This window comes from Myotis myotis, unplaced genomic scaffold (genome assembly GCF_014108235.1).
Source record: "Myotis myotis isolate mMyoMyo1 unplaced genomic scaffold, mMyoMyo1.p scaffold_m19_p_35, whole genome shotgun sequence".
Taxonomy (NCBI): Eukaryota; Metazoa; Chordata; class Mammalia; order Chiroptera; family Vespertilionidae; genus Myotis; species Myotis myotis.
Window position 1 is genome coordinate 893,018 of NW_023416341.1, and position 15,589 is coordinate 908,606.

The window sequence follows — 15,589 nt, forward strand, 5'->3', positions numbered from 1 at the left end:
ATTTTTCTTTTGTTTCTCTTGCTTTAGGCATTGTATTAGTGGAAATTTTGCTACGTGAGATGTGTGATATTTTGCTGCCTATGTTTTCTTCAAGGATTTTTATGGTTTCATGACTTACATTTAATTCTTTTTAAAAATATATATTTTATTGATTTTTTACAAAAAAGAGGGGAAGGGAGAGGGATAGAGAGTTAGAAACATTGATGGGAGAGAAACATCGATCAGCTGCCTCCTGCACACCTCCTACTGGGGATGTGCCCGCAACCAAGGTACATGCCCTTGACTGGAATCGAACCTGGGACCTTTCAGTCCGCAGGCCGACGCTCTATTCACTGAGCCAAACCAGTTAGGGCACATTTAATTCTTTTTTCATTTTGAATTTATTCTTGTGTGTGGTATAAGTTAGTAGTCTAGTTTCATTTTTTTACATGTAGCTGTCCAATAATCCCAACACTATTTGTTGAAGAGACTGTTTTTACTCCATTGTATGCTCTTGCCTCCTTTATCAAAGATGTAATTGAACATAATGACTTGGGTCCATTTCTGGGTTCTCTGTTCTGTTCCACTGATCTATATGCCTGTTCTTATGCTGGTACCAGGCTGTTTTGTTACAGTGGCTTTGTAGTATAACTTGATATCTAGTATTGTGATCCCTCCGACTTTTTTTTTCCCCTCCTCAAGATTGCTGTGGATATTCAGGGTCTATTTTGGTTTTATATAAATTTTAGGAGTGTTTGTTCTAGATCTGTGAAATATGCATTTGGTATTTTAATAAGGATTGCATTGAATCTATACATTTCTTTGGGTAGTATGGACATTTTAATGATGTTAACTCTACCAATCCACGAACATGGCATATTCTTCCACTTGTTTATATCTTCTGTCTCTTTTTTCAAGGTTCTACAGTTTTCCTAGTACAGGTCTTTTACCTCCTTGGTTAAGTTTGTTCCTAAGCATCTTAATTTTTTTTGTTGGAGTAGTAAATGGGATTTTTTTTTTTTAAGTTTCTCTTTCTGAGGGTTCATTATTGGTGAATAAAAATGCAAATGATTTCTGGGTGTTATTTTGTATCCCGCTACATTGCCAAAATCCTTTATTAATTTTGGTAGTTTTTTGGTGGAGCCCAGGGTTTTCTATGTACAATATCATGTCATCTGCGAATAATGGCAGTTTTTATCCTTCTTTCCAATTTGGATGCCTTTTATTTTTTTCTTCTTGTCTGGTTGCTGTGGCTAGGACTTACAATATGTGTTTATTGACTTGAGAGAGAGAGGAAGAGGGAGGGGGGGAGAGAGAGAGAGAGAGAGAGGGAGGGAGGAAGAGAGAGAGAGAAACGTCAGTGAGAGAGAGAAACATTGATCAGCTGCCTCCTGCACGCCCCTTCTAGGGATCGAGCCTGCAACCTGTGCATGTGCCCTGACCAAGAATAGAACCGGTGACTTCTTGGTGCATTGGTTGATGTTCATCCACTGAGCCACACGCCCAGGCAAAAAGAAAAGGCTTTTGAAACATTGTGAAAGAGAACTCAGAAGCAGAAAAATGAAATACCTCTTTTTTTTTTTTTTTTTAGAAACTGTTTATTTTCCATCAACCTTATTTCCGTTCTGTTAAGAATTTGTGGAAGAACAGCTTAGGACCACTCAGTGGTTGTTCCTACCCATTCAGTAGCCTGAGCAGTGGGGGCCGCAGACCAGTCTTCAGTGGCAGGCTGAGCACTCCAGTCTTCAGTAGGAAACTGCTGAATGGGCACAGAGGGCACCCGCACGCCTTCAGACCAGTCTGTAACCTCAGGCTGAGCAGCAGTGAACTCGGGAGCAGGAGCAGTCCGTTCTCCCTGAAATTCCTCCTTGGTCACAGCCTTTTCAGCAGCAGCCTGCTCTTCCTTTTCAATCTCTTCAGGATCTCTGTAGAAGTAAAGATCAGGCATAACTTCCCACGGGTGTTCACGGGAGATAGTGCCACGCATGCGGAGTACTTCCCGGGCCAGCATCCACCACATCAGACCCACTGAGTGAGCCCCCTTGTTGTTGCAAGGGATGGCGATGTCCACATAGCGCAGCGGAGAGTCTGTGTTACACAGAGCGATGGTGGGCAGGTTAACGTAAGACGCCTCTGTGAGAGGCTGGTGGTCAGCCCTGGGATCAGTAACCACCAGAAGTCTTGGCTCCCGGAAGGCTGTCTGGATCTGGTTGGTGAAGGTTCCAGGAGTGAAGTGGCCGGCAATGGGAGTGGCTCCAGTGGCAGCAGCAAACTTCAGCACAGCTCGCTGGCCAGTATTCCTGGACGATATGACACTGACGTCAGCTGGGTTTTCGATGACAACAATGGCCCGAGCTGCCAGCAGAAGCTTCTCCCAGGTTCTCTTCAGATTGATGATGTAGATGCCATCACTGTTCCTTTTGTAGATGGACTGTTCCATTTGGAAGTCAAGGTCGGTGCCACCTAGGTGGGTTCCTGCTGCAAGGACCTTGAGGACATCCTCCTCCTTCATTTGCAGGACATCAAGAGCTCCGGACATTGTGAGAAGTTTCCCTTTAAGTTACGTGGGAACCGAGAACAACGCCTATGGAGCCCTCCCTGGGTAGCGCAGAAAGCGAAATACCTCTTATAGAAATAAAATACCCAAAGATTTTCCATTTTTCCCTCGGGTTTTCACTCTCTGCGCAGAGGTTTAGAGTCAGGGAAACTAGACACAAGCTTCCTGCAGGGGTCAGGGCTGCCATACAAACTGTTAGCGTAGAAAGAAGATCTTGAGAATCACCTGATGATGTTACGAAGTTAAGAGGGTGACTCGAGGCTTGGAATTAGTGATTTATTTTTTAAATGATTTTTTTTGTATTTTTAAAAATTTATTAATTTTTGAGAGAGAGAGAAACATCAACTAGTTGTTCCTCTTATCTATGCATTTTTTTAATCCAATTTAATAGCAAATATCCTCAAAATATACCAGAAAAAGAGTGAAATGGAAACTCTCACACATATCTGATGAGTGTAAATTGGGATAATTAACTTCAGAAATTATCTCCTGAGTCTTAAAAATATTCATTTTGCACCTTTAAGAATCTATTCTAAGAAAATAGTAAAAACTAAGAAAAATGTGGGCAAAATATTTATGTGCTGGGGTCCAACCCCAGCAGGTCCAGGGGTCCCCAAAGGTGTGGACGGAGTCGGCGAAGAAGGAATGACACGGAGACAGCGTTCAGTTGATCAGCAGCCTAGCCAGGATCTCTAGCCAAGTTCTGGTCAGGATCTCCAGCGAAGTTCTGGTTAGGATCTCCAGCCAGGTTCTGTGTCCATGTTCTCTTGCTAGGTTCTCCAGCCAGGTTCAGTCACCAGGTTCTAGTCAGGTTCTTTAGCCATGTTCTAGCCAGGTTCTGTAGCCAGGTTCTGTCTCTAGGTTCTTCAGCCAGGTTCTCTCGCTAGGTTCTGTCTCTAGGTTCTGTGGCCATTTTCTGTCCAGGATCTTTTGCCATGTTCTCTCCAGCGAAGTTCTTCTGTCTCTAGGTTCTGTGTGGGTTCTGTGTCCAGGTTCTGTGTGTAGGTGCTGTGTCTAGGTTCTGTGTCTCTATGCATTTTTTATTTGCTTCTTGTATGTGCCCTAACCTTGGATCGAACCCGCAACCTTGGCATATCAGGACGATGCTCTGACCAACTGAGCTCCCCGGCAAGGGTCATAGTGATTTCTGAATTACTTCAAGGGAACAAATTATACTGTTTCTATTTTGGTCTTAAAGCTTCCACACTGAGAACTGGTCTTCTTACCAGAGTTTTTGTTACAGTGGCTTTGGAATTGTGATTATCAGCCTCTTACATTTTGATTTGGGTTATTACCTGATCACAGCCTGTGTTAGAGATTGTGAGTATGGCCTATCTGGTTTGGCTCAGTGGATAGAGTGTCAGACTGTGGACTGAAGGATCCCAGGTTCGATTCCGGTCACAGGTACATGCCCAGGTTGTGGGCTCGATCCCCAGTAGGGTGCATACAGGAAGTAGCCAATCAATGATTCTCTCATCATTGATGTTTCTAACTCTCTCTCCCTTTCCCTTCCTCTCTGAAGTCAATAAAAATATATTTTAAAAAAATAAAAGGAGATTGTAAGTCTGACACCTGATCTGCCATTTTGAAGTCAGCAGGGACCCAGATCTAGAGTCTCTTGTGGTTCTTTAGCTCATGTCTGAAAGATATCAGATAGCATCTCAGTAAATTATTCTAAAGTGCCTATAAATTCTTGGGAATTACCACTTATAAAAGTTTATTGCAACTGTGACTATTAGAGTTTGTCACATAGTATGAGTGGCACTGGTAAATTCTTTGGAGCTTTTATTTGAGGTGTCAAGGCTGGAATGAGGGGCTGGGGTTTCCAGGGGAGAGCAGTACTGGGTGCAGGCTGACCCTCATCATTAGAGTGAGAACAATTCATTAAATATCATGATGGCATATTCTTTAAAATGTTTTTGTTCCACTTTCAAAAATATATATGTATGTTTTTATTGATATTTTTTAGAGGGAGAGGAAGGGAGAGGAAGAGTGTGCTAGAAACATTGATTGGCTTGACCACTGTGGCTCAGTGGTTGAGCATCAGCCTATGAACCAGGAGTCATGGTTCAATTCCCAGTTTAGGGCACATGCCCAGGTTGCAGGCTTGATCCCCAATAGGTGGCGTGCAGAAGGTGGCCGATCAGTGATTCTCCCTCATTATTGATTTTTCTATCTCTCCCTCTCCCTTCCTTTCTCAAATAAATAAAAGTATATTTAAAAAAGAAAGAAAGGTCAGTCAGTGCCTCCTGCGTGCCCCCTATTGGGGATGGAACCCAACCCGGGGATGTGCCCAGAAATTGAACCGGTGACCTCTTGGTGCATGAAACAGTACTCATTCCACTGGGCCATACTGGCCAGGCTTTTGTTCTGCTTTTTGAATACTACCACATAAAGTTCCTCTTCCTCAAATCCATGTGAAAATCTTAAAAATCTGATATGAAACAGTTGTGTAAGTCCAAGTCTTGAAGAGACTTCTATGGCATTTAAGAAACTGGCAGTGAGTAGGGTAAAGTTGATTTAAATGTGCAGTGTTTACTGAGCAGAAAGGAATGACGTCTTTTGTTTTGTTAACTCACCATGTTTGAACTCTCGCTAGTAAGGTCCATAAGTGACTTCTATAGAATGCTATAATAATTTTGAAAGTGGTCTTCATATTTATTGTTCCATATATTTCAATAACTGCTCTGCAGGGATAGCATACAGAGATATATTATTGTCAAAGTTATACAGGCATACCTTGGAGATATTGTGGGTTCATTTCTAGACTACTGCAATAAAACAAATAATGCAATAAAGTGAGTCACGAATTTTTTTGTTTCCCATCCTGTATAATAAAAGGGTAATATGTACATTGACCCTAATGGCAGAACGACCGGTCACTGTGATGCACACTGACCACCATGGGGCAGACGCTCAGTGCAGGAGTTGCCCCTGGTGGTCAGTGTGTTTGTACAGGGGGAGTTCTCAGCCACAAGCTGTGCTGATGGCTGGGAGCACAGCGGCGGTGGCAGGAGCCTCTCCTGCCTCCTCGGTAGCACTAAGGATGTTCGATTGACAGCTTAGGCCCGCTTCTTCCAGGGAGCGGGCCTAAGCCATTAGTCGGACATTCCCTGAGGGATCCCACGCTTCCAGAGGGGTGTCTACCTGCCAGCTTAGGCCCGATCCCCAGGGTGTGGGCCTAAGCCGGGAGGTGGACATCCGCTGAGGAGTCCTGGACTGAGAGAGGACGCAGGCTGGGCTGAGGGACCCCTCCTCCTCCCCCCAAGTGCACGAATTTTCATGAACTGTTCCTCTAGTTTCATATAAAAGTTATGTTTACACTATAGTCTATTAAGTGTGCAATAGTATTATGTCTAAAAAATGTACATATCTTAATTTTAAAATACTTCATTGCTATAAAAATGTGAACCATTACTCAGCCTTTGATGAGTCATAATCATTTTGCTGGTGGAGGGTCTTACCTTCAATTTGTAAAAAATGCAGTATATGTGAAGCACAGTAAAGCAAAGCACAATAAAATAAGATTTTCCTGAGAGAAATACATTTGGTGCAGGAAAATTAGGAAGTGCAGTAAGCAAAAATATGAGCTGATAGCCCACTGCTCAGAGTTACCACTATTTTATCTAGATTTTAAAGTGTTACTGGTTTGAGTAGTAAAGCTACATGTGAGAATTATGGCAAAGAAAAGTGATAACAGCCAGGCTCATGTGGCTCAGTGGTTGAGCATCGACCTATGAACCAGGAGGTCATGGTTTGATTCCCGGTTCTGGCACATACCTGGATTTCGGCTCGATCCTCAGTAGGGGGCGAGCAGGAGACAGTCGATCACAATGATTCTCTCATCATTGATGTTTCTCTCTCCCTCTCCCTTCCTCTCTCTGAAATCAATAAAAAATATATTTTTTAAAAAGTGATACCTGGTGGGACCCCACCTGTGCCTTCTCTTCTGCACCTGCCATACCAGCAGCAGTGGGCCTTTTCTAATCGTGAGCCTAGGCTCCCCTAAGTAGGATGTCCTTCTGACTAGAGCCTTTAATATGGGTTGTTAAGCATTTGTATTATTCTCACAGAAAGCTAGTTTGAAGTGAGGGATTTAACTGCATCTTGCAGCCTTTAACACGCAGTTCTTCTCCCACTCGATGCTAGGGACACTGTGCCCTGACTGGAGTGCGTGGTTGCCAGTCTGAGTTGAGGGCTTTCTATATCATATGCCAGCAAGTGCTCCTTGTATGCTATTATTAAACTCTTGGAATCCTTGTGAAGCAACCGCTGTCATCCCATTTTGCAGGGAAGGAAGGAAAGGTCAGTTGGCAAGTGGTGGCCCTGAGAGCTGCTCTAGAGCCAGCATTCTCTATTGTCCATCTCTGGAGGGGACAAATGAGAATGGCCACCCAGCAGCTGTCTGGCCCAGTCTGTGCTGTGCCTGTTCTACTGAACACACATCCTGTTTGATTTGACCATAATGGGCCTTTGATGTGTTGTGCAATTCAGAGTTCATTCACAGTGACAGGCAGGGTGCTCCAGCTGTATAATAATAAATAAAAAGTCTGCAGGAGTGTGAAGCCACGAAGTGACGTCATGGCACAGGTATCATGATGGCCAAGCAGGAAGCTTGCACCTGGTATAACCAGGTGACTTATTTTTCTCAGCCTTTATCTCCTCCCATCCTGATTTACCTCAGCTTTATCATAGAGGCAGTGAGTGCCCAGTGGTCCATGTATGAGTGGAACCTGTCTGTTCAGCTTCTGACATCACCTCTTCCTGCCCCTAACAGTGACCCCAAGTGTCTATCATCTAAGTAGAGCTCACAATGGATATGTAAGTGCGGTGAAGGGGGGGCCTCATGAGGGGGCTATTTATTAACGTTGGCTGATCATTTGCATAAAGGCCAAATTCCTGATTTTGCATGGAGGACATAAAATAGAGATTTTTATAGCTCACATTGACCTGATTTCTATCACATTTTTTAATATAAACTTTTTGACCTTTGGATGCAAAGCTTAGTTATTTGTTTTAGAAGTGATAGTATGTGTGTGAACGCAGGCAACATGCACCTAAGTCATCGCTGCTGCTACAAAACAAACAGAAGCTCATCTCACCTGTGGGTTGGTACCCTGCATCTTGTACTAATTTGATAATCCTCACCCGAGTATATTTTTCCATTGATTTTTAGAGAGTGGAAGGGAGAGGGAGAGACAGGGAGAAACATCGATGTGAGAGAGAAACATCGATTGGTTGCCTCTTGAACCCACCAGATGAGGGCCAGGGAACCTGCAACCAAGGTACATGCCTTGACCGGTATCAAACCCGGGAACCTTCAGTCCACGGGCCAATGCTCTATCCAAACCAGGTAGGGCCATTTTGAACTAATTTGAAATGAAGTGTTCTAACTATTCTGGCGCCTTTGTCTTAGTCATTTCTTTGTGGTTTTGAAGATTATACTGTGAGAAGATAGAGCTCTAGGAGCAAATTGCTTTGTTGGGAAGCAGGCCCCTCCTTTCTTTTTCCTAAGGGTCAGGCTTGTGAGTAACACTGGTTCAAAGGCTGGTGGTGTCTCTGGATGATAACCTCAGTTGTGGCTCCTTGAGGCTGGTAGAAAAGAACTCTGGTCTGGGAACCCTGCACCCAGGTTTGGGTCTAGACTCCCACATCCTCCTGTGAGAGGGCGACAGAGCTGGGTCGGTGCTGGTCCTGCCAGTGTGAAGTCCTGTCACTGTGAGAGGTATGTACCCTTCAACTCCAGGGGCAACCCAGGTGGCCATTGCTAGGTGGGTGGAGAAACAGGCCTCCATATCACAGAACACTACCTGGCACAGAAGGGATGACTACTGTTCCAGACAGTGACTTCATGGATCTCAGAATCCGTGTGCCAAGTGAAAGAAGCCAAAAAAAGGGGAACATGTACTCCCTGTGTGGTGGTGCCATTTATGCAGAATTCTAAAAGATGCAAAGTAACCTCAAGTGAGAATGGTGGGGGTGGAGGGGGACTGGACAGAGGAATTACAAAGGTGCACAGGAATTTTATGGGGAGATGAATGCATTCATTATGTTGGTCTTGGTGATGGTTTCATGGGAGTAGTTGACATATGTCAGAATCATCACATTATCCACTTTAATTATGCCCAGTTTATTGTATGTCATACTTCAGCAAAGCTATTTTTATAAAAGCAGTTTATGTGCCTTGACCTAGGGGAATTTAGGCTTTTAGGACCAGCGGGTACAGCAGTATTCATTTCCCTAAAGGCTTGGACAGAGCTCAGCTGTTTGCTTCCATGGGGCAGTGACAGGTGTGGGCTCCTGTGCGTGCAGGTTGTCGGTCAGGTCTCTGTGAGGACCAGGCTCCAGGGAACAGTGGTGTCATTGGAAGCTGCTTCCGGCAGGAGATGGTTGGTAACACGCAATGCTGTTCTTGCCTGCATGTCTGCTGGCTGCTGGCTCCATGAGTGCAGATTGATGGCAATTCTGCAGTGTCTGGGATACCCTTTCCCCTCAGTGGATAATGTTGACAAGTCAGTCTGGAAGCTGCTCATCATGGCTGCAGCCATTTGGTCCCTGCACACCACACCAGATGGCTGGCTGCTAAGTGGTGGCTTGTTCTTGAATCTCTTCTATTGAGTGCTTGTTTCCTGCGCTCCTTCCCACCCTTCTTCTCAGGAAGATCAAGCAGGAAGGTGCACTTGATGTTACTGGAGTCTGTGGGGAGGTCGCCGTACATTTGTGCTGATCGTAATATGATCAAGAACCACCCTCTGGCCCTAGCTGGTTTTGCTCAGTGCATAGAGTGTTGGCCCTTAGACTGAAGGGTCCCGGTTTATTTTTTTTATTTTTATTTTTTTCATTTCATTTTATTTATTTATTTTATTTATTTTTTTTATTTGTTGCTTAAAGTATTACAAAGGGTATTACATATGTGTCCATTTTTTCCCCCCGCCCTAGACAGTCCCCTAGCCTCCCCTATCCCCCAGTGTCTTATGTCCATTGGTTATGCTTATATGCATGCATACAAGTCCTTTAGTTGATCTCTTACCCCCCTACCTCCTGCCCCCCAAGCCTCCCCGGCCTTCCTGCTGCAGTTTGACAATCTGTTTGAGGCAGCTCTGCCTCTGTATCTATTATTGTTCAAAAGTTTATAATGGTCTCTATTATCCATGAATGAGTGAGATCATGTGGTATTTTTCCTTCATTGACTGGCTTATTTCACTTAGCATAATGCTCTCCAGTTCCATCCATGATGTTGCAAATGGTAAGAGTTCCTTCCTTTTTAGAGCAGCATAGTATTCCATCGTGTAGATGTACCACAGTTTTCTAATCCATTCATCTACTGATGGGCACTTAGGCTGTTTCCAGATCTTAGCTATGGTGAATTGTGCTGCTATGAACATAGGGGTGCATATATCCTTTCTGATTGGTGTTTCTGGTTTCTTGGGATATATTCCTAGAAGTGGGATCACAAGGTCAAATGGGAGTTCCATTTTTAGTTTTTTAAGGAAACTCCATACTGTCTTCCATAGGGGTCCCGGTTTAGATTCCAGTCAGTTGCAAGCTTGATCCCCACCTTGGTTGGGGTATGTGTGGGAGGCAACCAATCAATGTGTCTCTCTCACATCGATCTTTCTCTTTCTGTCTCTCCTCCTTTCCACTCTCTAAAAATTAATGGAGCCGAAACCGGTTTGGCTCAGTGGATAGAGCGTCGGCCTGCGGACTGAGAGGTCCCGGGTTCGATTACGGTCAAGGGCATGTACCTGGGTTGCGGGCATATCCCCAGTGGGAGATGTGCAGGAGGCAGCTGATCGATGATTCTCTCTCATCGATGTTTCTAACTCTCTATCTCTCTCCCTTCCTCTCTGTAAAAAATCAATAAAATATATTTAAAAAAATAAAAAATAAAAAATAAAAATTAATGGAAAAATATCCTCAGGTGAGGATAACCAAAAAACCCCCAAACAACAAACAAAACAACAACAAAAAGGGTGGGTTGAGAAACAAGTCTCCATATCACAGAACATACCTGGCACAGAAGGGAGTGTTTGCCTCCATCATGAGACCCTCTGACACTTGGCTGTGGAGGTTTCTGGTCACTGCAGAGTATCCTGGGCATGTCAGATTCGGCCCCTGTGGGCAGGCTATGCACTCAGATTCTATGCACACAGAAATTGGCCAGCGTTCAATTCTCTTGCATAGTTTATGCCTATTCCCCTTTGTCCACAGGTAATGAAGGTAATGAAGGCCGTGTACCCTCTCTTCTGGGATTCGGGACAACACACACCGGAGTCCAAAACTCACTCCTCTCCTTGGTTTACCTTTTTGGAAGCCAGTGGTGGCAATGTCCCAGGTTTCTGTCTACCCAGTGACTGTCCCGTGCCCTTCTGGTGCCAGAGCCCTTCTCTGGACACAGAAGGTACGGAAGGGGTGCTATAGTGGGAACATGGCTGAGGCCAGTCCCTTAAGGTGTGGGCTCTAGGCTCAAACAGGAACAAGAAAATGTTCACAGATGGATGGGGCCATGATCAGGTATGAGCAGAAATGAAAGGAATGGATTCTAATCTACTGGATAAATAAAAATCTCAGAGTCCACACTGATATAAATAAATGTGGCAGAGGGAAAGTCTTCCTCACAGGAGAATGCCAAATAATAAATACAGCTCAAATGATGGCATTAGAAAGTCACTGGGTGCTCTAGCCGGTTTGGTTCAATGGATAGACCGTCAGCCTGCGGACTGAAGGGTCCCAGGTTCGATTCCTGTCAAGGGCACATGCCTGAGTTGCGGGCTTGATCCCCAGTAGGGGATGTGCAGGCGGCAGCCAATCAGTGATTCTCTCTCATTGATGTTTCTATCTCTCTTTCCTTCTCCCTTCTTATCTGAAATCAATAATGATATATTTAAAAAGAAAGCCCTAACCGGTTTGGCTCAGTGGATAGAGCGTTGATTCTAATGCACACAGAAATTGGCCAGTGTTTAATTTAGAAACTCCCTACACATCCCCAGTAGGGAGTGTGCAGGAGGCAGCTGATCGATGTTTCTCTCTCATCGATGTTTCTAACTCTCTATCCCTCTCCCTTCCTCTCTGTAAAAAATCAATAAAATATATGTAAAAAAATAATAAATAAAAAGAAAGAAAGAGAAAGAAAATCACTGGGTGTTAATAGAGTATGTACATTCCCCATGAATTGCCTATTGATTGCAAAGGAAAAATACCAGTCAACATGATGTTCTTCTTGTTCTGATACAGCATCATTTCTTTCATGTTCCTGCCAAAAATGCCTCATAGCAAGGGATGTGAACCTCATAGCAAGGGAACAATGAGACATTCTACAGAACAACTGGTATGGATTCTTGAGAATGTCATGGTCAGGAAGGGTGAAGACTGAGGGCCTGTCAAGGTTAAAGGACATTGAAGACACATCATAGTCAATGTGCAGTTATGGCCTGAATCTTGTGCAATAAAAATAGCTCTAAAGGCATTACTGGGCCAGTGGAAGAAGTCTGAGTTTGGCCTTTCGATTAGTGATCGATATTGTATGGGTTGAACTGCCTGTTGCCCTTGGCTTATGGCATGATCAGAGCCACTGTGAGTTACAGGTAAGGGAGTAATACCTCAGTTCAGCCTTAGCACTGGGAGTAGGCGGAGGAGCCATCAGCTAGTCTGAGAAGCTGCCTCCAGCAACCATAGGGAGGCAGGTGGGTAGGACTGGCACCTTGTTACCTTCCAAAGAATGAAAGATGGACAAGCTGACAGGTGGTATTTTTGAAGTGTCTGGGTATACAAATCTCTTTGAGACCCTGCTTTCTGTTCTTTTGGATACATACCAAGAAGTGAAATTACTGGATCATGCAGTAATTCTGTTTTAAAGTTTTAGAAACTGCCATACTATATGCTCCATTTTACATTCCCGCCAGTAGTTCACAAGGTTCCAGAGAAATTAAAAATAACCACCAACTTAGAATTCTAATCCAGGGCGGGGGGATAAAGTGGACACATATGTAATACCCTTTGTAATACTTTAAGCAATAAATTAAAAAAAAAAAAAAAAAAAAAAAGAATTCTAATCCAGTGAAAATGTCCTTCAAGAATGAAGAGGAGCCCTAACTGGTTTGGCTCAGTGGACAGAGCATCGGCCTCCGGACTGAAGGATCCCAGGTTCGATTCCAGTCAAGGGCACATGCTCGGGTTGTGGGCTCGATCCTCCATAGGGGGCGTGCAGGAGGTAGCTGATCAATGATTCTCTCTCATCATTGATGTTTCTATCTCTCCTCTCTCCCTTCCTCTCTGAAATCAGTAAAAAAAAAAAAAAAATTTTTTTTAAAGAGAGAATGAAGGGGAGCACTGGTGGGTGTGGCTTGATTGGTTGGAGCATCATCTCATGCACCTAAGGGTTGAGGGTTCAGTACTCGGGCAGGATGTGTATGTGAGGCAACCAATTGATGTTTCTTTCTCATATCGATGTTTTTCTCCCTTCCCCTTCCTCTCTCTCTTAAAAAAAAAAAAAAAAAAGTAAATAAATGAAGGGGAAATAAAGACTTTCAGATGGACAAACACAGAAAGTTGTCACCAGCAGCCCCTTACTAAAGGAGGTACCTAAGGATGTTCTTTTTTTTTTTGGAACTATTTTTTTGTGATTAATTAAATCTTTATTGTTCAGATTATTACATTTGTTCCTCTTTTTTCCCCCCATAACTCCCCTCCACCCAGTTCCCACCCCACCCTCCTCCCTCACTCCCACCCACTGTCCTCATCCATAGGTGCATGATTTTTGTCCAGTCTCTTCCCGCACCCCCCACACCCCTTACTCCCCCCCCCCTCCACCCCCCAAGAATAGTCAGTCCACTACCTTTCTATGCCCCTGATTCTATTATAATCACCAGTTCATTCTGTTCATCAGATTATTCACTTGATTTTCAGATTCACTTGTTGATAGATGTGTATTTGTTGTTCATAATTTGTATCTTTACCTTTTTCTTCTTCTTCCTCTTCTTAAAGGATACCTTTCAACGTTTCATATAATACTGGTTTGGTGGTGATGAACTCCTTTAGCTTTTTCTTATCTGGGAAGCTCTTTATCTGACCTTCAATTCTGAATGATAGCTTTGCTGGATAAAGTAATCTTGGTTGTAGGTTCTTGGCATTCATCACTTTGGTTTTTTTTGTTTGTTTGTTTGTTTTAAAAAATATATTATTTATTGATTAAGATATTACATATGTGTCCTTATCCCCACGTTACCCCCTACCCCCGGCATTCATCACTTTGAATATTTCTTGCCACTCCCTTCTGGCATGCAAAGTTTCTGTTGAGAAATCAGCTGACATTCGTATAGGTACTCCCTTGTAGGTAACTGACTTTCTTTCTCTTGCTGCTTTTAAGATTCTCTCTTTGTCTTTTGCTCTTGGCATTTTAATTATGTGTCTTGCTGTGGTCCTCTTTGGATTCCTTTTGTTTGGGGTTCTCTGTGCTTCCTGGACTTGTAAGTCTATTTCTTTCACCAGGTAGGGGAAGTTTTCTGTCATTATTTCTTCAAATAGGTTTTCAATATCTTGCTCTCTCTCTTCTTCTGGCACCCCTATAATTCGGATGTTGGTATGCTTGAAGCTGTCCCAGAGACTCCTTACACTATCTTCGTATTTTTGGATTCTTTTTTCATTTTGCTTTTCCAGTTGGGTGTTTTTTGCTTCTTCGTATTTCAAATCTTTGACTTGATTCTTGCGATCCTCTAGTCTGCTGTTGGGATTCTGTATAATATTCTTTATTTCAGTCAGTGTATGCTTAATTTCTAGTTGGTCCTTTATCACAACCTCGAGGGTCTCATTAGATTTCTTTTAGGTCTCATTAAGTTTATCGGCTGTTTCTAGAAAATTCTTGAAAAACCTTAAAAGTGTGGTTTTGAACTCTATATCCAGTAGTTTGCTTTCCTCCATTTCTGTCATTTGTGTCCTGTTTCTTTGTCTCTGCATTTGTTATGCTTCCCTGTGTTGATACAGTGGTTTTCTGTGCTAAGTGTCCTCTAGGGCCCAGTGGTTCAGCCTCCCCAATTACCTGAGGAGGACACTCTTGGTGCACCCCCTTGTGGTCTTTGTGCACAGTCTTGTTGTAGTTAAGCCTTGATTGTTGTAGGTACCACTGAGAGGAATTGACCTCCAGGCCAATTGGCTGTGAGAATCAGCTGTGTCTGCAGTGGGAGAACTTCTGTGCTGGAGACACCCCTCTGGGGCAACTTGCTTCAATGGGGCTTTGGTGCTCACTGAGTCTGCCCCCTGAGTGTGTCCTTTATGGTTCCACTCTGACCTCTGGGTATACTGGCTCCTGGATCTCTAGTGAGGTGCTAATCTAGCCTCTACCTTAGGCTATCCAGCAAAAGCCTCCCTGCAGGGCTTGGGCGGGACAGGTCCCACGGGATCAACAGGGCAGGGCTAGCAGTTATGGCTGCTCTCAGAGGCTCCACTTCTCAGTGTCTCGGCAGTTGCTGCAAGCCCCTCCGAGAGCAAGCTGCCCTCGAGTTCCGACCACTGCCAGATAGTCCCGCTTCTCCCTTATGAGTCTGGGTCCCCAGAGACTCACCTGGAACTGGAGCTCAGAGCCTGAGACTCCCTCCCGATGGAAAACGACAACCGTGCCCTCAGCTGCCAGGCTGCTACGCGTGCGCCTCTGTACCTTGGTATTTTACTTCTGCACTGCACCTCCTCTGAGTCTCGGTATGCTGTTCTCTCTCCTTCTAGTTGTGGAATTTCCACGCAGCCAGCCTTCCTGTGGTTCTGGATGATGTCCATTCCGTCTTTTAGTTGTATTTTTGAAGTGGTTGTTCGAGGCAGCAAACTCCGGTGTTTACCTGTGCCGCCATCTTGGTTTCTTAAGGATGTTCTTTAGGCAGAAGGAAAATGCTCTCAGTAGAAACTCCTGGATACAGAGAAGAAAGGGCAAATATGGGGGTAACTCTAGGTGACTTTCAGTTGGTAAAACAATACTAATAATGTCTTGTGAGGTTTAAGACATATATAGAATTAAAATACATGATACCAGTAGCACATCAGTGTGTGAGGGAGGAAATTCTGACCTTG

The 15,589-nt window shown here is 44.0% G+C and overlaps 2 protein-coding genes across 7 annotated transcripts in view; one reads left to right on the forward strand and one right to left on the reverse strand.

Annotated features, from left to right (window-relative positions):
- AXIN1 (axin 1) overlaps window positions 1-15,589 on the forward strand; it is an 81,436-nt gene that overhangs the window by 25,092 nt on the left and 40,755 nt on the right. The window lies entirely within an intron of this gene.
- LOC118652850 (40S ribosomal protein SA-like) lies at window positions 1,552-2,581 on the reverse strand. The gene has a single exon (XM_036303012.1). It carries the CDS (start codon window positions 2,516-2,518, stop codon window positions 1,631-1,633), a length of 888 nt encoding a protein of 295 aa, XP_036158905.1. The 5' UTR covers window positions 2,519-2,581; the 3' UTR covers window positions 1,552-1,630.

Bases quoted from the DNA above. Each gene is read 5' to 3' on its own strand.
- LOC118652850 (XM_036303012.1), bottom strand. From the start codon at position 2,518: ATGTCCGGAGCTCTTGATGTCCTGCAAATGAAGGAGGAGGATGTCCTC.